The 24,839-nt window shown below is 52.9% G+C and overlaps 1 protein-coding gene across 2 annotated transcripts; it reads right to left on the minus strand.

The window, feature by feature from the left end:
- Positions 1 to 24,561, minus strand: PKN1 (protein kinase N1). 2 transcript variants are annotated; one of them, XM_047776816.1, is made up of 22 exons: positions 24,326 to 24,561; positions 19,360 to 19,663; positions 17,694 to 17,845; positions 16,385 to 16,520; positions 13,209 to 13,354; positions 12,775 to 12,988; positions 11,613 to 11,807; positions 9,464 to 9,573; positions 9,227 to 9,370; positions 7,207 to 7,282; positions 6,983 to 7,124; positions 6,800 to 6,893; positions 4,191 to 4,270; positions 4,039 to 4,114; positions 3,867 to 3,958; positions 1,954 to 2,130; positions 1,727 to 1,789; positions 1,548 to 1,624; positions 1,229 to 1,371; positions 840 to 947; positions 670 to 750; positions 1 to 273 (listed from the first exon to the last, which is right to left on the minus strand). In XM_047776816.1, the coding sequence occupies exons 1-22, from the start codon at positions 24,344 to 24,346 to the stop codon at positions 70 to 72; spliced, it is 2,835 nt and encodes a 944-aa protein (XP_047632772.1). In that variant the 5' UTR covers positions 24,347 to 24,561; the 3' UTR covers positions 1 to 69. The 2 variants fall into 2 exon arrangements, with proteins under 2 accessions (XP_047632772.1, XP_047632771.1); XM_047776815.1 differs by lacking the exon at positions 24,326 to 24,561 and adding an exon at positions 20,657 to 20,778.
- Between the last annotated feature and the right edge of the window lie 278 nt (positions 24,562 to 24,839).

The raw sequence follows: 24,839 nt of genomic DNA on the forward strand, positions 1-24,839 counted from the left end.
TGGGGCAAAACCCAAAGGCCTTTTTAAAAACTACGAACAGCTGGGTGGGTGCAGGGACGGGGCAGGGGACTAGCAGCTCCCGGCCACGAAGTCGAAGTCCCGGAAGGCTGCCTGCTCTGTGGCTGTGAGGGGCCGTGCGTCGCGGGGTGGGCTCAGTGTGGGGGACTCCCCCGTGAATTCCTCGTCGAAGTTGCTGACATCAGTGCGGCCAGACAGCGTGGGTACAAAAGGCGGCGGGAGGCGCCGCGCCAGCAGGGCGTCCCAGCCCAGCGTCTGCAGGGCAGAGAGGGGAGAGGTCAGCAGGGGAAGTTCAGGGGGACTGCAGGAAGGGATCTGCTCCATGTGCCCTAACCAGCCTTGGGTCTGTGGGGAGTCACAAAGATAAGAGGAGGAAAGTGGGGGAACGGCCTGGGGGCTCAGGAAGTGTCACAATGTATGGGGGGTGCTGGTGGTCAGGGCGGGAGTGGTGGCCGAAGCCTGGGCTCATTCACAGATCAGTGTTTCCCCCCAGGCCAGTCTGGAGTAGATGTGGGTGTGGCAGGGCCAGTGGGGGTGAGGGAAGGGGAAGGAAAGGCAGGCAGGAACCAAGGGGATGTGACAATGCTGGAGATGAAGCCACTAGACCTTGGGGTGATAGGGGGATGATTGGGTCCTGTGGGGGGACCTCACCCTGAAGAAAGGCTGTTTTTTCACATCTTCTGCATCCCTCTCGCTGGACCCCAACCTCCGCTCTGGATTCCTCCGCAGCAGCTGGAAGAGGGAATACTGCATTAGTGTTCCCCTTCCTGGCCCCAGAGCCACTCCCCTGGCCCATCTCAAGTGTGTAGGGGGGTCCTCACCCTGCGCATGATGCTGATGGCTTCAGCTGACAGGAAGCGGGGATAGCGAACCTCATCGTTGACAATGCTGTCAAATACCTCCTCCTCATCATCCCCTGGGAATGGGGACTGGGGACAGGGAGAGCCATGGTGAATTAGGCCCCTCTGGCCACACCACAACCAGCCCCACCCAAGGCTCCAGCTGCACTTTTACATGGCTCACTTGGGAGGGTAAGTACCCCCACTTTACAGATGCAGAAACTGAGGCCAGGGGGCAAAGCCCATCTGTCCCCAGTCAGACAGCACATGGTGTGGAGGCCAGTTTTGATCCCCTCCCACCCCACATAACTACCGATTGTGCACACACAGGTTCCCAGAGACAGGCAGGGTGGAGCAGCCTGGGGCCTCACCTCGCCAACCAGCATCTCATAGAGCAGCACGCCCAGCCCCCACCAGTCCACTGCCCGAGTGTACGATGTGTCCGTCAGCACCTCAGGTGCCAGGAACTCCGGGGTCCCACAGAACGTGCTGGTCCGGTCCCCATAGCCCATCCCTGAGGGCAGCAGGGCCATGTGAGGTTATTGGTAGGGGTGGGGGGTAGTCCAGACAGCCAGCCCTGTCCTAGGACCAGGGTAGGGGGTAACCCAGGTAGGGCTGGGCACTCCATTCCCTCCCTTCTCTGTCTAAACCCCAGAGGCCAGCCCCTCAGATTCTAGCCCTTCCCCTCACCCTCCTTGCAGAGGCCAAAGTCTGCGATCTTGACATAGCCCTCGGTGTCCAAGAGCAAATTGTCCAACTTCAGGTCCCTGTTGGGGGGGGGGATGTAAAGAGAGATGAAAGGGGATCTGGGCCCTGCCTGAAGCCTGAGGGCCTCACAGTGGGCAGAGCACACAGACACACAAACACACCTGTAGACAATCTTGTGTTCATGCAGAAACTGCAGTCCCAGCACCACACAGGCCGAATAAAAGCTGCAGAAAGAGGCTGGTGTGAGGAGGCTAGACCTCCAGGCAAGGGAGGAGGGTCACATAAAGCTCCCACATCCTCAAAAGTACCCCTCCAGTCCCCGAAACTCCAGGAGCTGGGGGAAGGCAGGGCTGATAGGTGGAGGTGTAGGGAGGGGAACCAGGCTCACACAGCTCGTGGCTCAGAGAACACATCGCTGTGGATGTGCAGCATCAGGTCCCCACCGGCCGAGTACTCCATCACGAAGCACACGTGCTCTGGTGTCTGGAAACAGCCAAACAGGTTCACCAGAAAGGGGTGTCCTGCACTGGTCACAGCTGCCAAGATCCGCTTCTCACACATCAGGCTGGGCAGGGTAGAGGGGCAGGGGTCAGAAACCATAGCAGCACCCAACCCCCAACACCCCCACTCTCTAGAGTCTTCAGTCATCAGATTCTTCTTTTTCTTTTTCTTTTTTTTTCTTTTTAGGGCCGCATCCACGGCACATGGAAGTTCCCAGGCTAGGGGTCGAGTCAGAGCTGTAGCCGCCAGCCCACGCCACAGCCACAGCCACACCAGATCTGAGCTGCATCTGTGACCTACACCACAGCTCACGGCCATGCCGGATCCTTAATCCACTGAGCAAGGCCAGGGATCAAACCTGTGTCCTCATGGATACTAGTCAGATTTGTTTCTGCTGAGCCACGATAGGAACTCCCTGATTTTTTTTTTTAATTTTTGTCTTTTTAGGGCTGCACCCACAGCATATGGAAGTTCCCGGTGTAGGGGTCGAATTGGAGTTGCAGCTGCCAGCCTACAGCACAGCAACACCAGATCTGAGCAGCGTCTGTGACCCACACTGCACCATGTTGCAATGCCAGATCCTTAACTCACTGAGCGAGGCCACGGATCAAATCTGCATCCTTATGTATACCAGGTGGGTTCTTAGCCTGCTGAGCCACAATGGGAACTCCAATCATCAGATTTTAAGGGTCTTGCATGGCTGTGCACCCCTGAGCAAGATGCTTAATACCTCTGAACCTAGGCAGCCTTGTCTGCTCTCAGGCACCCAGAATCCATCCAGTGGTCTTAGCGACAGTTCCCTAAATTCCCTTTGGTGAACCACCAATGAGACTGTTACTTCCCTTTGGAGCAATCCATCTCCCTGACCAGGAATTGGTTCACAAATGGGCAAGCCAAGCCAATGGGGCTCAATCTCAGGATTTCTGCTGGAATTATTAAGGAAGAAGGGCTAAAGCTGGCAGATGAGCAATAAACTGCTAGGGTGGGGAGGAGCACCTCTGCCCTGTAAGGGGACTGTGAGCAAAGCCCACACATATAAAAGCAAAATTGAGAGACATCAACTGAGCACCTGGATCCAGCCAGGCCTGAAGGTAGTCCACCCCTAGATTTTTCTAATCCAAAGCAATCAATTCCTCTATTTGCCTGAGCCTGTCTAAGTTGGGTTCCTGGTTAGTAAAAGGATGTCAAGAAGACTGGGGACAATCTACGAGCCACTGCTGGGCATCTACAGTGGGCAAGGCATTGTGCAGAATGCTCTAGAGACATCCTCTCATTTAATCCACCCAGCAATCCTGCAAGAAAGGCATTATTACTCCTTGTCTATAGATGGGGAGGCTGAGGTTCAGCAGGATGAAGTGAGCTCCCTAAGGTTTCCAAGCATGTCTGTGGCAGAGGCAGGATTTGAACTCAGGGTCCTGACCCTAAAGCAGAGGCAGTACAATGGCACCATTAATAGCACAGGCTTCAGAACTCGAGTCCCTAAACTCAAATCCTGGACCAGCTGCTTACTGGCTATGTGACCTCCGGCAATTTGCTCAACCTCTCTGTGCCATGTGCAGAATGGGAACTATAACAGTATTTCCCTCTTAAAGCTGTTGTGAGGAATGAGTTACCGAATGTAAAGCACATGGTGGGTGCTTTCCAAGAGTCATTATTATTATCGTAATTACGAGCTTATTAATACGTATGAGTGACTGTTATGAGTCACTCTCATAGCAGCTCCAAGGAGGGGACTGCTCTGTCTCCCATTTCCCAAAAGAGGAGACTGAAGTTCTTAGAGGGCCTGAGCAGGGTCCCCACCTCTCCACCTCGTCTCGGGCCACAATGTCCCCTTTCTTCAAAGCCTTGATGGCAAACAGCTCCCCGCTGGGCCGGAATTCGGAGAGCAGCACCTGGAATCACAGTGGGCAGGGGTGGCCTTAGCAGCTGGTCCAAGGACCTGGGGGTCTGGACCCCCAGTTCCCCAACTCACCTTCCCAAAGTGACCCCGGCCCAGCACTGCAAGGAACTTGAAATCCTCGAGGGTCAGGGGTGACTTCCTCAGAGGGCTGTGGAAAGAGGAGACTGGTGGACATGCAATAGCAGGCAGGGGTGGTGGGTGGTGGGCAGGGGAGGGGTGTCAACCTGCACAGAGTGGGGCCTGGGGTCTCCTGGGTCTCCGAAGGCAGCTGGGGAGTGGTGGAAGTTTCCTGGATTGGGGAACTCTGTGGCAGAGAGAGGAGGTCAGAGAATAATAACCCATAATTACAAAAGCAACCAAGGCTCCCATCACCTCTTGGACCTCACCTCTCCCTCTACTCCCCACCTCACTCAGTCTCCCTTCAGCCACATTGAGACATCAGCTGAGCACCTGGATACAGCCATGCCTGAAGGCAGTCCACCCCTGGACTTTTCTGATCCAAAGCAATCAATTCCTCTGTTGCTTAATCTTGTCTAAGTTAGGTTAATAAAAAGATGTCAAGAAGATTGGGAACAATCTCAGAGCCACTATTGGGCATCTACAGAGGGCAAGGTACTATGCAGAATGCTCTAGAGAAATCCTCTCATTAAATCCACCCAACCCTGCATGAAAAGGCATTATTATTCCCTGTCTATAGATGAAGAGGCTGAGGTTCTATTCACTGTCCTGAACACATCAGGCATATTTCCACCCCAGGAGCTTTGCACGGGTTCTTCTCTCCACCAGGAATTCTCTTTCCGCAATACCCACATGGCCCCTCCCTCAACTCCTCCAGGTCTTTATTCAAATATCACTTTCACAGGTGGCCAGCTGACTGCCATATTAAATAACCAACAGATCTTCCAACACTCTCTGTCCCCTTTCTCTGCTTTATTTTTCTTCTCAGCACATTTTATGCTGTAAATGTATTTTACCATTTATCTGCATATTCCCTTGATTGGTATTAGTTCTATAGAGCTACCAAATCCTTTATATCACATGCATACACAACTTCAAAAAGAATCAAAATTAATAATTTAAGTGGGGAAAAAAATTACCTACTGGTCCACCATTCTCCACTACAGAGATAGTTCCAAAGGTTCAGTCAGTGCCAACAGGTGTACAGTGGAAAACACAGTCCACTCCTGCCCAGCTGCCCTCTCCAGAGCCAGCCATTATTACTGATTTCATGAGTATCTTTCTAGATGTATCCTACAACCATTCAAGCAAAAGTACAGGCACAGGCTCCATTTTTCTTGCACTCACAATTGACCATATGCCAATTTCACCTCTCCCAGTAGACACTCTGTCTTGGTAATCAATTCTGTGCCAGCACACAGAGAACAGACTCATTTTCACAGTTGCATACTATTCCATCTTGTCATTTATTTAGCACTGCTTCCTATAGGTGGACCCTGAGGTTGTTTCCACTCTTTTGCCCACACAAAACTGCAATGGCAAACATCCTGCACATGTGTTTTTGTGCACATGGGTAACTGTCCATCATGGAAGTCCAAGAGTGGGACCTTTTAGCCATCTGTGTCCTCCAAAGGAGATGTAGTGATTCACATGCCTCCCACTGACTGCCTGTTTGTCTGCAACCTTTCCAGCTTTTCAATGTTATTAAGCTTTTGGATTTTTTGGGTCAAACTCATCTAACTGAATAAGGCACCTATTCTCATTGTTTCTTTTTTTTTTTTTTGGTTTTTTTAGGGCCACACTGGCGGCATATGGAGATTCCCAGGCTACAAGTCAAATCAAAGCTGTAACCGCTTGCCTACACCACAGCCACAGCAATACCAGATCCAAGCTGCGTCTGCAACCTACACCCCAGCTCATGGCAATGTCAGATCTTTAATCCATTGCACGAGGCCAGGGATCAAACCTGCATCCTCATGGATACTACTCAGATCCTTTTCACTGAGCCACAATGGGAACTCCTCCATTTTAAAAAAAAAATGAGGTATAAAATGCACTCAATGAGGTGGGAAATGGAACCATCGTCCAGGCCAGGGGTTGACAAATTCCATGTTTTGTATAGTCTGCTAGCTAAGAATGATTTTTATGTTTTTAAAGGGTTGGGGGAAAACCAATCAAAAGACAAAGAATATTTCACGATACATGAAAGTAATGTACATTCAGTAAGGCTTTCCTGGTTCACAGCCACACCCCTTCACGTCTGTCTGAGTGGCGACTTTCTAGGACAGCAGTATTGAATAGTGTGACTGGGACCTTCTGGCCCACAAAGTTGAAAACATTGACTATGTGGCCCTTTACAGAAAAAAATGTGCTGACCTCTGACCTAGATCAAGATGCAGGACATTCCTATCATCCTAGAAGGCTCTCTTGTGTCCTCTATCAGTAACCGCCCCCCCCACCACAAGAGAAAACCACTATCTTGACTTCTGTCACTGACGTTTTAAACATACTCATTCTATAGGGCAATACACTAAGCACAGAGAGCTGAAGTGGCTTGGTGTGGGTCACACAGCTTAGAGGCAGCATGGCAGGGACAGGACTTACGGGTTTTGTTTTTTCCGTTTTGGACATGCCCACAGCATGTGGAATTTCCTGGGCCAGGGACTGAACCTGTGCCACAGCAGTGATCCAAGCCACAGCAGTGACAATGCTGGATCCTTGAACCACTGAGCTCATGTTTTTATCCAGGATAGAGAATAGGACCCTGTTTCTGACAGGGATGTGCTGTGTGACCTAGGGGAGGTCCTAGCAGTCTCTGGGACTCAAGCTGGGAAGAAGACCTCCTGACACTGCCCAGGCCAAGGGGGAAGCTCACCAGACTTGATGGGCTGGAAGGAGGACCCAGAGGGCTCTTCTGGGGCGAGCCGTCCAAGTCAGTCCCGAGGTTCAGCTTCTCCACAGATATGTCACTGCAGCACAAGGGAGGAAGGTGCATGAAGACCCAGCACCCTGGGAGGCAACCAGGGGCAGCTGGAACCCCGGGGCCCTCCCTCCTTACCCTGTGGACCGAGCCTCAGGTCCTGGGGAAGCCCCCGGGCTGAAGGTGCCTATGGCCGAGGGGTTGGGGATGAGCCTGCGAAGCAGCCGCACCCAGGTGGCGACGTCGATGTTCATCTGCCTAGCACGCTGAAAGGCCTTCCCTGGGCAGATGGGGGCAGGTGTCAGCCTCCATGACGCCCTCAGGACCCCTGGTCTCTCCCCTGCCCTGGCCCAACTCCTTACCTTGTTGCTTGGAGAAGATCTTCTTCTGCCGTCGGAGCCGGGGTATTCGCTCAATGACAGGGTTGCGGAAAGTGACCTGAGGGGAGGAGCCAGTGTCAGAACCCTCACCCACCTCCGGGCAGCGTGGTGGAGGAGCCCTTAGAAGCATAGGTGCGCATCCTCAGATGTTTCAGGGTTTCCAATCACTGTGGCATCGTGTCCAGCTACAGAATACTACGCACTCTATTAAGAGGTGGTAAAACCAAGCCATCCCTCAACAGGGCCACCTCCTGAAGTGCCATCTTGGAAAGGCAAGCAGCATGTGAGCAGGCCCTCCCCTTGGGGTGGGCAGCAGGTCTGCTCCAATGAGACATACATACAAGTCCAGCAAACAGGCCCTAAGCTTGATCGATCTAGTGTCCTGATTCCCCAAGTGTGGTCCCAGACCAACAGCATCAGCATCACCTGGGGACCTGCTAGAAATGCAGATTCTCAGGGCCCCGCCCACCTGGACCCACTAAGTCAAAAATACTGGTGGTGGTGGTGGGGGTGGGGCCCAGCAATTTGTGTTTCAACAAGCCCTCTAGGTAATGCTGGTGTCCACCAAGGTGGGGGAAACCACTGCTCTAGTTGAATTCTCCCAACTAACACATCTTCTAGAAGGTGCTAAAGTCACAGAACTGTGTGACTTTATGGGTGTCCTGTACAGTTGCCGCAAGCTGCAAGCCGCATGTGGCTATTTAAGGAAAATGTAAGAAAAATGAAAACATCAGCTCCCTGGCTGCAATGGTCATACTTCAAGTGGCCAGTGGCTACTATATTAGATGACACGGATATAGAACATTTCCACCTACAATAGAACTCAACTATTGTAGGCTCATGGACAACAGAACTGCAGAAAATTCCACAGGATGGTGCTTTGGGGGAGGCATAAGAAAAACACAGAATGTTATAAACCTTGAAGGTAAGCAGGACTGTCTCAGAATTTGTCCCCCGGGCTACCCACCACCATTCGCCAGTTGGGTTTTGGACAGTCTTCCCAACAGAAGAATAATTTCAGGGCCACCTGAAGCCAGCCTTTCTCGGCTCCTTTCCTTCAGAGGTCCTTGATCATGAGATCACATAAGAATTCCTCCCTGGGTAGTAAAATAGCCCTTGAATAGTTTGACTTTTTCTGGATGTTTTTTCAAGAAAAAAACAAACAAACAAAAAAAACCCCAAAAAACAAAAACCCTACATGTTAGGAATTAGTGAAGATTTACTAATGTTTTTAATTTTTTTTTTCTTTTTATGGCCACCCTGCACCATATAGCAGTTCCCAGGTTGCTGGTTGAATTGAAGCTGCAGCTGCTAGCTTATGCCTCAGCCATGGCAAGCCAGAACTGAGTCACATCTGCAACCTGTGCCACAGCTTGCCACAATGCTGGATCCTTACCTCACTGAGCGAGGCCAGGGATCAAATCCACATCGTTATGGACACTATGTTGGGTTCTTAACCTGCTGAGCCACAATGGGAACTCCTTCTTTTTCTTTTTATCTCTTTTTTTCTTTTTCTTTTCCTAGTCAGGTTTGTTACCGCTGAGCCACAATGGGTACTCCTCCTCCTTTTTTTTTTTTTTTTTTTGTTTGTTTTTTTTGGGTTGCACCCATGGCATATGGAGGTTCCCAGGCTAGGGGTCAAATTGGAGCTGTAGCTGCCAGCCTTCACCACAGGCACAGCAACACTGGATCTGAGCCATGTCTGCGGCCTACATCACAGCTCAGAGCAATGCCCACTGAGCGAGGCCAGGGATCGAACCTGAAGCCTTATGGAGTCATGTTCATTAAGCACTGAGCCACGACGGGAACTCCTCCTCCTTCTTTTTAATATCTTGCTTCAAAGCAAAAATCAGTCCCAGCTTAAGTCATACACTGATGTAACTAATTACATGTACTTTTCTATCAAGGTTCAGAGACCAATGCAAAACATAACTTCCTCTTCTAGAAAACTGAGAGCAGGAGATGCAAAAAACATTTTCTTAGGATCAGGGTCAGGCTGTACCTCGGCCACCAGGCAGCCCTGTGGTTCCATGTCCAGCTGCACCTCATGCCTCTCATTGTCCAAGAAATCTTCCAACTTCAGGAATTTGAGGGCACACAAGCCCCGTTGGTCCCGCCAGAACACTGCCAACTCCAGTTCCCGTGCCTCAAGGGAGAAGAAGAGGGCCTTCACTTTGGGTGCTCGAGGCCCCAAACCCCTCCACCTTCAAGCCCTGTGACCCCCCCCAACCTAGCTCACCCTCTCCAGCTCCAGGGTGAAGCTCTGGTCCCAGGCGTTGGGGCCACATGGCTTCCAGGACGTCTGTCCCACAACCGTGTTATCCAGCTTGAGCACAGTGCTCACCTCACCTGGAACAGAGGTGGGGGTCGGGTGTCAGGAAATTCGGGAGGGTAATCCTTCGTGTAACTTTAAAGAAATCCTCTCCTCCCCTCATGATTTTCTACTATTCTATCTGCCAAAGCTTTACAGTTCTTCCTTTCACATTGGGTCCTTTAATCTCTCTCTAGTGGATCTCTCTGTGTGGTGTGTTCAGGTTTTGGCTGAACCTGCTGGCATGTAAGAGTTCCCAGGACAGGGACTGAATCTATGCCACAGCAGTGACCCAAATCACAGCAGTGACAATGCTGGATCCTTAATCCACTGAGCCACAAGGGAACTCCTCACTTTTATTCTCTATGCAAGTTCCAGTAATATATTCCTAAGTATTGACCCTAGAAAAATGCATGCTAAATATAATGCTCATACAATAACTCTAAACTAGGAACATCTCACTGTCTATGAACAAGAGAATTAATATACCAGTGATAATACAGTCATTAGCTAAACCATGAAACTACTGATATTCAACTATTTTTTACTTAAAAAAAAAGAGTAATTTGATATGGTTTGTTTTGAGACAATGGATTATCAAACAGGAGTAAAAACAAATGAACTATATATAGTTTCATGCAACAATATGGATAAGTCTCCCAAACAATGCTGAATAAAAGAAGCCATTCTCATGAAATACATTCTGTATGATTCCATGTATATGAAGTTCAAACACAGGCAAATTAAACTATACTGTTTTGAGATGTGTACATGGGAGCTAAAACTACAAAGAAAAGCAAGGAAATGATAAACATAAGTCAGGAGAGTAGCTACCTCTAGGGCAGAGGAAGGGGCTGGAATTGAGGAGGGGACATGAGGGGGCTTCCAGACAATTCTATTTCTTGACCTAGGTGGTGGTAACATAGGTGGTTACTCTATTGTTATTCTTTTTTTTCTTCACACTTTTAAAAATGTATGTATTAGTTTTTTCCACACTGAGGTAAAATTCATGTAACATGAAATTTACCATGGTCATAATTAAGTGTACAGCTCAGTGGTATCAAGTACATTCACACTGTTGTGCAATCATCACCACATCCATTTCCAGAACTCTTTTCATCATCCCAAACTGAAACTGTTGCCAGTAAACAATAACTCTCTTCTCCCCCTCACCCTCAACCACTAGCAATCACCACTTCTTCCATCTCCATGACACTGAGCACTCTAGATACTTATATAAGCAGAATCATATACTACTTGTCTTTGTGTAACTGGCTTATTTCACTTAGTGTAATATCCTCTAGTTCATCCACATTGTCACATGTGTCAGAATGTGCTTCCTTTTTTTTTTTTTTTTTTTCTTTTTAGAGCCCCGCCTTGGCACATGTAAGTTCCAAGGCTAGGGGTCAGATTGGAGCTACAGCTGTTGGCCTATGCCACAGCCACAGCCACATGGGATCCGAGCTGTGTTTGCAACCTACACCACAGCTCTCGGTAACGCCAGATCCTTAACCCACTGAGCAAGGCCAGGGATCAAACCTGCAACCTCATGGTTCCTAGTTGGATTCGTTTCCGCTGCGATATGACGGGAACTCCAATGTCCTTCCTTTTTAAGGCTGAAAAATATTAATCCTATGGTGTGGATGAACCAGTTTGTTTATTCCTTCATCCATCAATCAACGTTGGGTTGCTTTTGCTTCTACCTTTTGGTCATTTGTGAATAATGCTGCTGTGAACGTGGGTGTGCCAATGTCTCTTTGAGACCCTGCTTCCAACTCTTTTGGGTATTTACTCAGAAGTGGGATTGCTGGGTCAAATGGTCATTCCATGTTTAATTAGTTGAGAATCTGCCATACTGTCTCCCACAGTGGCTGCACCATTTTACATTCCTACCAACAGTGTAGAAGGGTTCCAATTTCTCCACATCCTCCCTAACACCTGTTGGTTTGTTCTGCTTGACCATATCCATCCTCGTGGGTGTGATGTATTCATTTCTTACAATATTACAAAGGTGGGCCATCCCAGGATCCCACCCCCACCCCACCTCTTCCCTCCACGCCCTTCAATGCCCACTCACTGGTGTTCTCGGCTTCTGCTTTGAGGCTGCTCCGGCCACTGAGGCTTCCACTTCGGCTGTAAAGGCCCCGGGCTGGACGGCTCAGGAAGGGGGTACGGCTTTCGGGGGTCCCAGGCCCCCCCACCAAAGGTGAGGGATTCCAAGGGATGGTCTCTGGAAGGTCTCTGCACCCCACCACACGCACCTCCAGGGTTCCTGAGAGACAGACAGGCTCATGGGGGGCCACATCTAGGCCAGGATGAAGGGATGGGGTTGCAAATAAAGTGGGCATGTGCAGAAGTGGCCAGCATGCAAGTGCGAGTTAGTTAGGGACAATCAGTTTGAGAAAGGGGCTCTGAGGCATGGATGCCTGTGCCTGGACAAGGCGAAGGAGGTGGGATAGTTTGGGGAGGGGCTCTGGATGCTGGTGTTAGTGTCAGAAGAGAGGTTCAGGGTGTAGGTCAGAGGGCCAGGCAGTGGTGAGCCAGGTAGGACTAGTGGGTCCGGGAAAGAATCTGGCAGGATGATCTGAGGTCTGACACTAGGTCTGGGGTCTATGGTAGGGCTGGTCTGGGGAGGCAGTGGCTGAGGGCTCTACGGAGGGAGGAGCTGACTTGTCTGGGGGTGGGAATGTCAGTGATTTAGGGCTGAGGGCTCTGAAAGTAAGACTGAGACTGGGCTGGGGGATTTCGGCTGGAGAAAAAAATACAAGGCCATTTTGGGGAGGGGTGGGGAAAGTGAGGATGAGATGGGAGCAAGAGTCCAAGAATCAGGAGTTCCCATCGTGGCTCAGCTGAAATGAATCCAACTGGGAATCATGAGGTTGCAGGTTTGATCCCTGGCCTCACTCAGTGGGTTAAGAATCTGGCATTGCTGTGGCTGTGGTGTAGGCGGGTGGCTACAGCTCCAATTAGACCCCTAGCTTGGGAATCTCCATATCCCATGGGTGTGGCCCTAAAAAGACCAAAAAAAAAAAAAGTCCAAAAAATCAGAGGGCAAGGTAGGGTGGGCCCAGGGCTTAGAGGGTTGGGATGAATGGAGGAGGGAGGGAACAGTGGGAATGGGAGTCCACGATGGGGAGAGTGGAGATCCAGGTTGGGAGACTCAGGCCTTGGGCGACCTGGAGGAAACAGAAGTCCAGGGCTGCAGGGGTGGGGTCCAGATGAGGAGAGTCGGGACCCACCTGTGAGTGGTGCTGGCTTGCACAGGGTGCTGTAGTGCGTGGCAGGGAAAGGCCCGGCCAATCGGGCACTGAAGGCTGCAGATGTGGCTGCAGCGAGCTCTTCGCGCAGCAGCCGCCCCTTAGGGTGGTCAGCGGGCAGCTCCCCGAGCCGCCGCTCCAGCGCCTCCCGAAGCAGCCCCAGCTTCTGGTTGGACTCTGTCAGCTTCTCCTGGGCCTGAGGTGGGAGGAGCCTGGTTGGGCTGGGAGCGGGATCAGACACACCCCTCCCCACGTGCAGACCCAGGCCCCTCCCCCAGACCAGCTAAGTCCCAACTGGGGCTCCTCCCTGGAAGGCCAAGCCCTAAAACCATCTGGGTCTTGACCCTGGGCTCCCGGAGAAGGAGGCCACACCCCTTGCAGCAGCCCCACACCCCTGGCGACGCTCCGCCCCTAACCTCGCTGAGCGCCTTGCGGTCTGGGGTCTTAGGGGCACTGAGCAGGCGTAGCACGTTCTTGGCGCCCTCTGCCACCGCGTGCTCAACTCGGAAATGGTGCCGCAGCTCCTCGATGCGCAGTTCCACTGCCCCTAGGTCCGGACTCCCTGTGGCATGGAACATAAGGCAGTGAGGCCAACCTGGGCCTCAGGTCCAACCAACCTGGCCCAGACATGCAGCTATGTGCGGGAACAAGAACTGGCTACGGCCATTGCCACCAACATGCATCACTTTCTCCCAAGGAGGGATATCAGGGTGGCACAGTCGCATTGTCACCCACAGGCAAATGGCCACACTTACACTCAGATGCTGTCACTCTTTTATCCAGACACCATCACCCTCATGGACAGTCCCAGGATGTAGTTGAGCTGTCACACAGGGACAGTCATATATACAAGGTACACTTAACATTGACTTAGGGACACATACATTTTCAGGTCCTCTTTATCCCCATGGATTATCACAGGGACACCACAGCAATTGGATAGCCACAAGGATATAATGACAGAGATACAGGGACATGTAAGAAAAAAAAAAGTAACTTTTATTCATTGCTGATGGGAATACAAGTTGCTTTCTGATGGCGGCAGTTTGGCCATTTCTATCAGAAACACTAATGTATTTACCCCTTGATTCAGCAATCCCAGTTCAGGGATTGTATCCCATAGAAACACCTCTGCACTTGACATATGTTCATGGTTATTATTTTTTTTTTTTTGGTCTGTTGTTGTTGTTGTTGCTATTTCTTGGGCCGCTCCCGAGGCATATGGAGGTTCCCAGGCTAGGGGTTGAATCGGAGCTGTAGCCACCGGCCTACGCCAGAGCCACAGCAACGCGAGATCCGAGCCGCGTCTGCAACCTACACCACAGCTCACGGCAACGCCGGATCGTTAACCCACTGAGCAAGGGCAGGGACTGAACCCGCAACCTCATGGTTCCTAGTCGGATTCGTTAACCACTGCACCACAACGGGAACTCCCCTGTTCATGGTTATTCAAAGCCTTCAAGACCAAAAGACTAGAAACAACCCCATTTCCTCCAGTAGGGGTCTGGATAACTGAATGGTAACTACCCACATCATGAAATATAATGCAATTAGGAGAACAGGGACAACATCACACAGACATTGTTATGCTGTTATGCTGTCACTCACAGGGTGACAATGGCATTATCACTTTGTCACCAGTGTAGGCACTGTTACACATACCCACAGGCAGATGAACACACACTCTCACAAAGATGCTATCACGCTGCTACACAGGGACACTGTCACAGGGTTGAGGCTGATATTACATAGATATGTGCCTTGTCAACCTCAAGCAAAGGGACACGGTCACAAGGGCAGAGGAAAACAGTCACAAAACATAAACCCTCATAGGACACAGTCACATGGTGGCAAAACTCCCAGGGTTCTAATTTCAACCCAAGGAGAATCGCAGGAACACAATCACACTGCCATGTGGATCAGGCATAGGGACAGGTAAAGAAATGCTGCCACATTGTCACACAGGCAAGGTAGCATCAGCAATACTCATAGAAACAGAGACCCAGTCACAGGGAAACAGGCTGGCTACCATATTCAGGGCAAAGTCCCGGGGACACAGCCACAGTTATCCAATGGCACAGGGATAGGCACTGTCACACAGGTATGGGAAACCTGTCACCTAGGGACACGAGGTCAAAGTCACCCTTATCCACGGCTGTAGATTCCAAGGACAGTCTCATTGTCCTGCATAATGACCCAGACTCAGACTCTGGCACTCAGAGAGTCACAGTCACCCACAGGTGTGTGGCACTCACCAGGACTGCTGTCACATGTGCCCAGTTACCAAGACTTTTATACTTGCAGGGACAAAAGCAAGCTGCCACCAAAGGTTACAATGTCACCCAGAGGCACAGGGACATAATCATACCATCGCACACTGACACTGAGAAATTCACGTTCAGAGTTCATACAAACAACCACACACACCTCCGCACTACAAAGACAGAGTTCAGAGGCATTCAGAGTTCATACAAACAACCACACACACCTCCGCACTACAAAGACACATACATTGTCATCCGTGTTACAGGTCCAACTGCTATGGACTGCATGTTTCCCTGCAAACTTCATATGTTGAAACCCAACCTCCAGTGTGATGTCTTTGGAGGTGGTGACCTTGGTGCCCTTGGGAGATGACTAAGTCATGGGGGCTTTGCCTGCATAAATGGGATCAGTGTCCTTATAAAAAGGACCCCAGAGAGCTCCCCGGCCCTTTCCAAAGTGAGGACACAGTAAGAAGGCATCTGTCTGTGAATGTGGGAGAGGGCTCTCACCAGACACTGGATCTGCCAGCGCCTTGATCTTGGACTTCCCAGCCCTCAGAACTGTGGGAAATAAATGTCTGTTGTTTAAAAGCCCCCTCCCCTATCTGTGGTACTGTGGTATATTATAGCAGCCCAAATGCACTATCACTCACCAACAGTTGACACTTCTCTATTTCTCATGGTGACAGGCAAATTATCATAGTTACAGAGCATCCATACAACCCCTGGTCCCCATGGCTAATATCACATTAATACTGACACACATCAGTAGCCCATGCATACATCAAGACTCCGTCACAAATTCAGGCTGACAATCAGGTTGAGACCCCTCCCACCCCGAGAGATTCATACACTGAAACACTCACAGAAACACACACACTAAGGACACCACAGGGGCCAACATGACAAGGCAACCACCTAGTCCAGCGGTCTGCCCATCTTTTCCGTAAGAGTCACAGGGTAAATATTTTTGGCTGTGCAGACCACATAGTCTTTGTTGCCACTACTTGGCTCTGCTGTCAATGCCAAAGCAGCCTTAGGTGACAGTAAATGAATGGGTGTGGCTGGGTACCAATAAAACTTTATTTACAAAAAGGCAGTAGCAGATCTGGCCCAAGAGCTTTGGTTTGCTAACACTTGATCAAGTGGAAACTTTGAGTGGGACAAAATGAGAAACTGAGGCCCAGAGAGGGTCAGGAATGGGTTCCAGTCACATGATGAGTCAGAGCACTCACCTCCCTGCCCCAGAAAGGAACCCCCTATGTGACTGGGAGCAGAACTCTACAAGATAGGATGCAGGCTAAGCTGTATCAGGGCAACGGACTCACCTTGGGCCTCATCCGGGGCCGCCTGGCTCTCCAGCTGGCAGGCCTGCAGTGCCCGGCGGAGCTGCATGCGGATGATGTCAATCTTGGTCTTACTGTCCTGCAGCATCTGTTGGGCCGTCAGCAGCAGCTTCCGGTCCTAGAGGCAGAGATGGGCCGTGAGAGGAAGGCTGGCCAGATGGGAGACTGACCAGCAGCTCTTCTGTCCACACCAGTGCAGGCCCTGGGTAACCCATGGCATTTGAATCCTGGCTCTGCTACCTAACAGACTGCTATCTGTGTGACTTTGGGCAAGCCACTCAACCTCTCTGGGCCTGTTTCTTCATCTACAGGACTGGGATTGCTAATTGGATTGCAACCACCACTCGGCTGAGGATTAAAGGAGCTAATCTGTATGTAGGGCTCAGTGCTGTGCCTGGCACCGGCAGGCACTGTATTTGTGTCAGCTGTCAGAAAGGCATATGTGTGGCTCAGTGTTCCCCGTGGCGGGTGTAGCCCTGACAGGAGTCACATAGGTGGGTCCAAGTTCCCTGACCAGGGAACTCCATATGCCTTGGGGTGGCCAAAAAAGAAAAAAAATATACTACACATCCCTTTGTTACACCTCAATAAAAGGTTTAAAAAAAAAAATCCGGCATGGTCTGTGCCCTCCCACGTAATATTCACCTTTGTGTGTGCACACAGGTATGGGTGCTCTCCCGGGTCTCTAGCTATAGGTCTGGCTGTGCTTGTGGGTATATCTCTGGGTGTGGGTGCAGACCTGTGACTGTGTTCTTGGTGTTGGTATAGTTGGGGGGAATGACTGTGTGACAACTCTGCTCTCTGGGTGTGAATTTAATGGTGTGCGTGTCTGTGTGTCTAGACGTCTGTCGGCCTGTGCTGTGTGTCCTGGGGTTATTATGATGGTATGTCTCTATGTGTCCAGAGAGCCCTGTGGTAGTCATCCTCCACGTGTCCAAGTGTTGTTATTGCTGTGTCTCTAGATGTTATAATGGTGTGTGTGACTCCAGGTGTTGACCTGCACGTGCACATGTCAGAGAGATGCCAGTAGCAGTGAGAGGCTGCTGGGTCTCCAGGGCTAACTGCTGTGTGTCTGTCTGACATCACCCAGTCACTCTGTTTCCCACATACCACCATGAGCTGCCTGCACCCCAGTTCTGCCACTCAGTCACTCATCAGTCCCTCTGTTCCCAACCCAGAGGGCCCAAGCCTCCCATGGGGCACATGTAGGTACCCCCCCAAACCCCCTCACTGTGTGATGTGCTCCAGGCGTATGTGCACACAGGGGTGTGTTCACTCGTGCTGCCCCCACCTTGGTGCTGCCGTTGCTGTACGTCTGGATCATGTTTTCCGCCCCCTGCTTCACCTTCAGCTCGATGGCCAGCTGCTTCTCCAAGCCAGCCACGAGGCTCAGGTTGGTGGCTGAGCAGGTTGGGCCACCTGCACCGGGGGACTGGGGGGCATCTGGAGGGGGTGGGTGGGACAGAGTCACATGGCCCTCACCTCCATCTGCCCAGGAAGCTTTGCCCCAGCTGAGAGAACCCACCCGGGGGGGCCGGGAGGAGAAAGAGCTGGGGGCCAGGGGACCCAACCACACCATCGGTCACAGGAAACCCTCTCAGTGCTGGGATAGGACCAGCATGAATGAGCATGGGCAAGTGTCCAGGGGTGCATGAGTGCCTGGTGTTGGTGTGACTGTACATACCTTTGTACAGAAGCCCCCAACTATGTACATGGCTGTGTGGCTGTCCATGGGTGTGGCTATGCTTATGTCTGTGACCCGAAGGGTGTTGGCATAACTGAGCATATGTGTCACCCCAGGTGCTAGTGTAACTGTGAGATGTGAGGTGTTGGAGTGACTGTGTGAGGTTCTGGGTGCTGGGGTGACTTTATGCATATGATTCCGACTGTCGGCACAACGGCATGTTCAGATTTCCTGGCACTGGGACCACTGTGTCCAAGTGTCTGGGTGTTGGTACAGTCAGACATGCGTGTCTCTGGATGCTGACAGAGATCTGTGTCAGGCTCTAGACAGTATTGTGACTATGCAGGGGACTCTGGGTACAGCTGTGACTGGATGAAGTTTTGGGTGTTGGCTGAACTCTATCTCAGAGTGTTGATGTGACAGTGTTGGTTTTCAGCTGTCATCTAGGCAGTGTAGGTGTGTTGGGGTAAGTGGTGTTGAGTCTTGTCTGATTGCGTATGTAAGTTTTGGGCTGTTGATGGATTGGAGAACATCTTAAGGACTGGGCAGATCTGTGTAAGTGTGACTCTCTGGGGGTTGGTGTGAACATGTCTAAGTCTCTGGGTGTTGTTCGTGTGACTATGTATTTCTCTAGGTGCTGGGTGGTGATATGGAAGTTTCTGGGTGTTGTGGTGAGTCTATGAGAGTCTCTGGATATTCATACATTAAGACAGGTGCTGGCATGACTGTGTGAGAGGGTTACTGGCTCCTGATGTGATGAGTTTAAGGGTCTTTGGTTACAAGATGCAAACGTTGTGCAGATCCTTTGCACAATAATGTGAGTCTTCTCAACATCATTGAACTATAACCTTCAAAATGATGCATTTTCTGTTATTTGGGGGTTTTGGGGGCTGCACTCGCAGTATGTGGAAGTTCCAGGTCAGGGATCGAACCCATGCTACTACAGTAACCAGAGCCACTGCAGTGACTACATCGGATCCTTAACCCACTGAGCCCCAGAGGAGTTCCTGTTATGTGAACAAGTCTTTGGGGGTTGTCCAAGTGGTGTGTGACCATGTGAGTCTAGATACTCATGTGATACCATGTAAATCCTTTGGGTGTTGCCAAGGTGTGGGTGTACCTGTGTGTACCTTTCTCTGGGTGTTGGTTTTGGCATCTTTTCTGGCTGTATTCTGAGATAGAGCTGTCATGAGTGTGTTTCCCTGGGGGTCAGTAGTGATGGGTGAGCCCTGGAACCCCCACAGTCCCGCATCCCTGGGAAAGCCTGGCTCACCATGGGCAGTGGCTGCGGGGTCAGGCAGCACCACGTGGGCATGCAGCTCCTGCAGCTGCTGGTGCAGCAGGTCAAGCCTGCGCGAGGAGCCACGCAGCACAAGCTCCACAGGACCCAGGCTGCGGCCCAGGTCGGTAGTAGCCCGACGCAGATTCTCAGCTCCCTCCTTCAGCTTCAGCTCCTTGCGGATCTCCCGCCGCAGCCGTTCCCGCTCCAGCTCCAGCTGCTGCTGCACCCCGGGGGCCGCCAGGTCGGCACCCGCCAGGCCCAGCTGCTCCAGCAGGGACCAGCTGCGGGGCTCACTCTGCAGGGGGGACGGAAGACAGAGTGGGGTCAGTGGGGACCAGGAGGACTCTGGGGTGCAGACCATACTCAGCCAACCTGGCTTGGCCTCCTCTCAGGGTGGGACTCCTGACACAGGGCCAGCTCCATGTTCTCTGACCACCCCTCACCGCCACCAAAACTGGGAAGTGAGACATGACCCTGTCCCTGTTTACTGACATCACCAAACTGTGGTGTCCCCAGGGCAGGGCCTTCTTCCTTCCCTGTCCCCTCGCCTATGGGTATAGTTCTGTCTCCCTTCATCTGTTCCTATGCAGTGAAACTCTGGAAGACAGGCCCCATCACTCCACCACTGTGTCCCCCATGCTGGGGGTTCCCTGAGGACAGGTACTATTGCCCTTCCCTTGTCCTCCCAAATTAGAGGGTTCCAGGGACAGACCTCATCTCCCTTATGCTGTCCCCCCAAGTGACACAGTCCTGAGGGCAGATCCCTTTTCCCCTTTTGCTGCCCCCCAAACTGGAGATAGGCCCCATCTCTACTCCCCTACCCCCCAAAGTAAGAGGTCCTGAAAGCAGGTTTCATCTTCCCTCTGCTGCTCCCCAAACAAGGAAGTATCAAGGGCAGGCCTCTGGTGCCCCCCAAAACCACAAAGTTGGGGTCTCAAGAGCAGGCCTCCACTCCTCACTACTGTGCCGTCAAACTAGATGCTGAGGGACAGGCCTCGTCTTCCCTTCTCTTGTACCCCCAAACTAAGAGACAGGCCCTGTCTCCCCTCCTTTCATTCTCTACAACCAGGCCCTAAAGAGCAGAGCCCTGTCCTCTTTCTCCTCTGTCTCTCCAACCTGGAAGACCCAAAGGGCCCCCCAATACTTTTATCTTTCAAACAGAAAACTCCAAGGCCAGCGCCCCATCTCCTCCCCTCAGTCCAAAACCTAGAGCCAAGGGCAGGGCCTCTGGCCTGTACCGCTTGGGGTCCTCTTCTGCCAACCACCCCATAAGGACCCCAGCCCCCACCTCCAGCTCCCGGTCCAAAGGGGGACCAGCCTCCGCCATCCTGGGTCCCGGCTGAGGGCCCCGCCCTCTTCCTGAACCTCAGCCTTGCCAGGGCCTCTCGCCTGCCACTTCCTCTTTCCTGCTAGCTCCCAGCAACCCCCGCGACAGGCCGGCTCTGGGGCTCTGGGGCATCTAGAGGGCCTCCCTCCCAGCCCCCACTCCAGGGCTGAGCCTGCTTCTCTGGAGGCATCCCAGGAATGGCCCCAACTCCCTGAACCGAGAGGAGACCCAAGGTGTACACAGAATACACACACTCACAAGCCCACTAGTGTGGATACAAAGAGCAGCCTCCCCCATGTGTACAGGCTCCAGGGGCTGACCTGGGTGGGCCCGCACCCTCGTGTACCCATAGGGGTGTGCACAGATCACAGGCTGACGAGTGTGTGCACACCCCCACGCCTGCCCCTGTGTACATTATACGCAAACACTCAAGAGTGCTTATGTGAGCAGCCCAGCCCCCTTCCTGCAGACACAGCCTGTCCCAACTTCCGGCTTCTCAGCTCGGTCGCCCGCTGCTGCTGACCACACCTTGGAGGCTTAGGAGGCCCAGCCAGCCCAGCGGCACCTCCCCAAGGCCCACATTGTGAGGGGACAGCACTGGAGGATTGAGGTGAGGGTGTCCCCAAACCAGGGGCTCACTAAAACTCAAGTATGACTATTAAGAATGGTGACAGTTACTACAATTGCACCCAGGTCGACTAATGAAACTCCAGGAAGCAGGTGCTATTATCATCCCATCTTCTTTTTTCCTTTTTTTGGAGGGGGCACCTCACAGCATGTGGAGTTCCTAGGCCAGGGATCAGATCTGAGCCTCACTTGCGACTTATGCTGTAACTGTGGCAACACTGGATCCTGTGCCAGGCTGGGGATCAAACCTATGTCCTGGAGCTACAGAGATACTGCCAATCCTGTTGCACCACAGTGGGAACTCCTATCACCCCATTTTCAAGATGAGGAAACTGAGGCCTGGAATGGTGACATAACTTGCCCAAGGCCCCTCAGCCAACAGGAGGCAGAACTGGGATTTCCAACAGGAATGCCTAGAATCTGAGCACTGGCTAGGTGTCAAGCATAGTGCAAAGAGCTCCATGTATATTATCTGCTGCCACTGTGAGAACCCATTTCAGAGATGAGGAAAGTCATGGTTGGATCCTGACCAACTTCCAAGGCAGCTGACCCCGGGGAGAATTTACTTCTAGCCAAAAAATATCCCTCCCAGGATTCTACCGACCCCTCACATTATCCTGAGCAGCTGTCATAATTCTCCCCCACTTTATAGGTGAGGAAACTGGGGCTCAAGAGGTGACAGCTGCAGTTCTCAGTGGAGGAAGGAATTTTACCACCACCACCCAACTTTTGGGGACATCTGGCAACATCCAGAGACATTTTTGGTTGGTTATCACAACTAGGGATGCGACTGGCATCTACTGGGTTGAGCAGCAGAATGATGCTGCTCGACATTCTACTATACGCAAGACAGCCCCACCTCAAAGAATGATTCAGCCCCAAATATCAATAGTATGGAGGCTCAGACAACCCTGGATTAAAGGACACAAACTCACACCCTGAGCTGCTGAACATGCCCAGGAAGGATGTCACAGTAGACCCACTGGTAGACGTGCTGGCCTGGTCTATGTCTTTCCCCACCGTAAAAACACTCTTGGCCCCATTTTTCTGCTGGCAGAACCACGGCTCAGAGAGGAAGAGGCTCTGGGCCGAGGCCATACCGTGAAAAAGTGACAGTTCTGCAGTTTAAACCCAGCTCACCTCATACGGTCCTCTACCAACCAGACCCCGTCTGCCACCCAGCCCCACCCTGTCCCCAGCAGGCAGAGCAGAGGTACAGCCAGGAGCAGGGCCAGCTCAGCTGGGGGAAGTCCAGGCCTAGAGGAGGAGCAGGCTCCCTCAACCCCACCTCCTTTGGCAGCTGAGGCCTGAGAATATGCAGAGCAGGGAGGGAGGGAAGCCCAGCCTCCTGGGTTCTCCTCCCTTGGGTGAGTCACTCCTACCCAGGGCAGGGGTCACCTGAGGGCCAGCAAAATGAACCTATGAACCAGAAGTCTGGCCTGGCCTTGAAGAATCCCTGCTCCCCCAACTTCCAACATAAAGCAGGAGATCTCAGGTCCAGAGGGCCCACCTCCCAGAATTCCTCTCTTCCCAGAGTGGCCAGGGACCTAGACCCCATGTCCGGAGATTTCAATGCTTTGGGCGTTTCCGGAATCTGGACAGGACATCCGTTCGCCGGACACAGAACAGACAGGCACACACTGGGACAGACAGAGGGACAGATTGGCAGACCCAAGCAGCCACAAGAAAGGGATGATCAGGACGGGGGGGGGGGGGGGGGGGAGAGCAGGCAGGACATGGGAAAGGGGACCAGGGCACAGGTCCAGCCTCGTTCCAGGAATTATAGCTTCTGTCTGGGTCATGTCTGCTACACGCCAAGCGCATGCATGCGCCAGGGGATTCCTAAACAGCTCTCCCAGAGCTGAGGGGTAGAGGCAGGGACCCCGGCCCTCCCCAGCCCCAAGATCTGACCTTGTGTGATCGGCAACACCAGATACGCCCAGCTCCTCGGCAAGGCTGGCAGGCCATCAGCAGGACTGGGGTGGGGGCACAGGGGGTCATGGGGGGAGAGACACAGAGGGATATGGGGGCAGGTGCAGAAGGAGACGAGAACCCAGTTACACAGCAACCACAGGACGATGGAGGAATGTTGAGGCACTAATAGGAGCACCAGAGGTAGAAGACATGTCTCAGATTTGGGTCACTGAACCAAAGAAGGTCAGAAGTCACCCTGGCCCTGATTGTTAAAGATGGAGAAGGTGAGTCCAGGGCTGTGATGTCCACAAGGTGGCACAAGGAGAAGCTGGCTGGGGCAGCAGGTTGGTGCTGGTCACCTGTGCCTCTGTGTCTGTATATTTGTGTGTTTGCAGGGGTGATCCAACCCTGCCACCCATGCTCAGGTCAGATTCCAGGTATAAGAAAATCCCCAGTCTGGACCTGGACATTCCCCACCTGGGATAAGGTTCCACCTGGCAGCCAGAAGGCTGGCTGGGTGAGTCCCCCATTCTGCGATCTAATGAGGCGACCCAGGCACTTCCGCCAACAGGTGCCAATCTGGGTGGCGTCGGGACCATCATAAAGCTCTGTCTGGAAGCTGGGGCCACTGGAGCTTTGTTGTGTAGGGGAGGGGAATGGGCCGGGCAGCCTCCTCCTCTCCAGGGGCACAATGCCAGACACCTGCCCAGGTGGAGCGGCACCTGTCTGGAACCGAACGCTGAGGAGGGAGAACAAGTGGCAGGGGGCACCAGGCACCAGGATGCACAGCCGGCCACAGACACCCGAAATCGAGCCTCTGCAGCGCCCCCTCTAATTCTCGGGGAAGGGAGGAGCTTGAGGATGCTGTGGGACCTCCCCGCTGCCCCCTCTGTGAGGACCTCCACCTGCGGAGGAGACTGTGGGAGCCCCACCGTGCCGGCCCAGGGAGAAAGCGCCCAGCGCTCGGGGGCGAGGTGAGGGGGAGGGAGGCCGCCCTTACTGCCCCATCCCGGGGGCCCCGGGAGCGTGCGGTCGGGGGTCCCTAGTGCCCGCTGGCCGCCAGGCGGCTGCGGTCGCAGGTGCGCCTACCTGCACAGCGTCGCTGGCCATGTCCACGCGCCACCCGCCAGGGGTCCCCGCGCGGAGGGAGGGGCGGTGAGAGGAGCGCGCGTGCGCCCCGCGCGGGGCGGGGAGGGGGCGGGCGCGGCGCGACCCCCCCGGCGCACAGCCGGCTCAGGCCTGCTCTGCTCGGGCCCCGCCTGGCCAGGCCGCCGCGTCCGCGCGCCGCGCCCTCCGGCCCCAGCGGCCGCCGGGCCGGGTCACGTGACCGCGGAGGTCGGCGCCCGGGGAGGGGGCGGGGCCGAGGGGGTGCGGCTCCCGGCGGCCCCTGGGGCTGCGGGGTCCTGCCTGCCGGACACCTCCCCTCCTCCGCCGAAAGTACTTTGTCTGCTTCCCCCGCTTTTTCCCCTTTCTGGATCCTCTCGCTGCCCACCGATCCCCCATTTGAGCGCGGGGGAAACCTAAGAAAAGAGTGAGCCACGTTAAAGCGGGGAGCGGTGGAGGCCTTTGGGCCTCTCTGGGCCTCTCAAAAAACAAAAACAAT

The sequence above is a fragment of the Phacochoerus africanus genome, chromosome 4 (genome assembly GCF_016906955.1).
Source record: "Phacochoerus africanus isolate WHEZ1 chromosome 4, ROS_Pafr_v1, whole genome shotgun sequence".
In the NCBI taxonomy this organism is placed as follows: domain Eukaryota; kingdom Metazoa; phylum Chordata; class Mammalia; order Artiodactyla; family Suidae; genus Phacochoerus; species Phacochoerus africanus.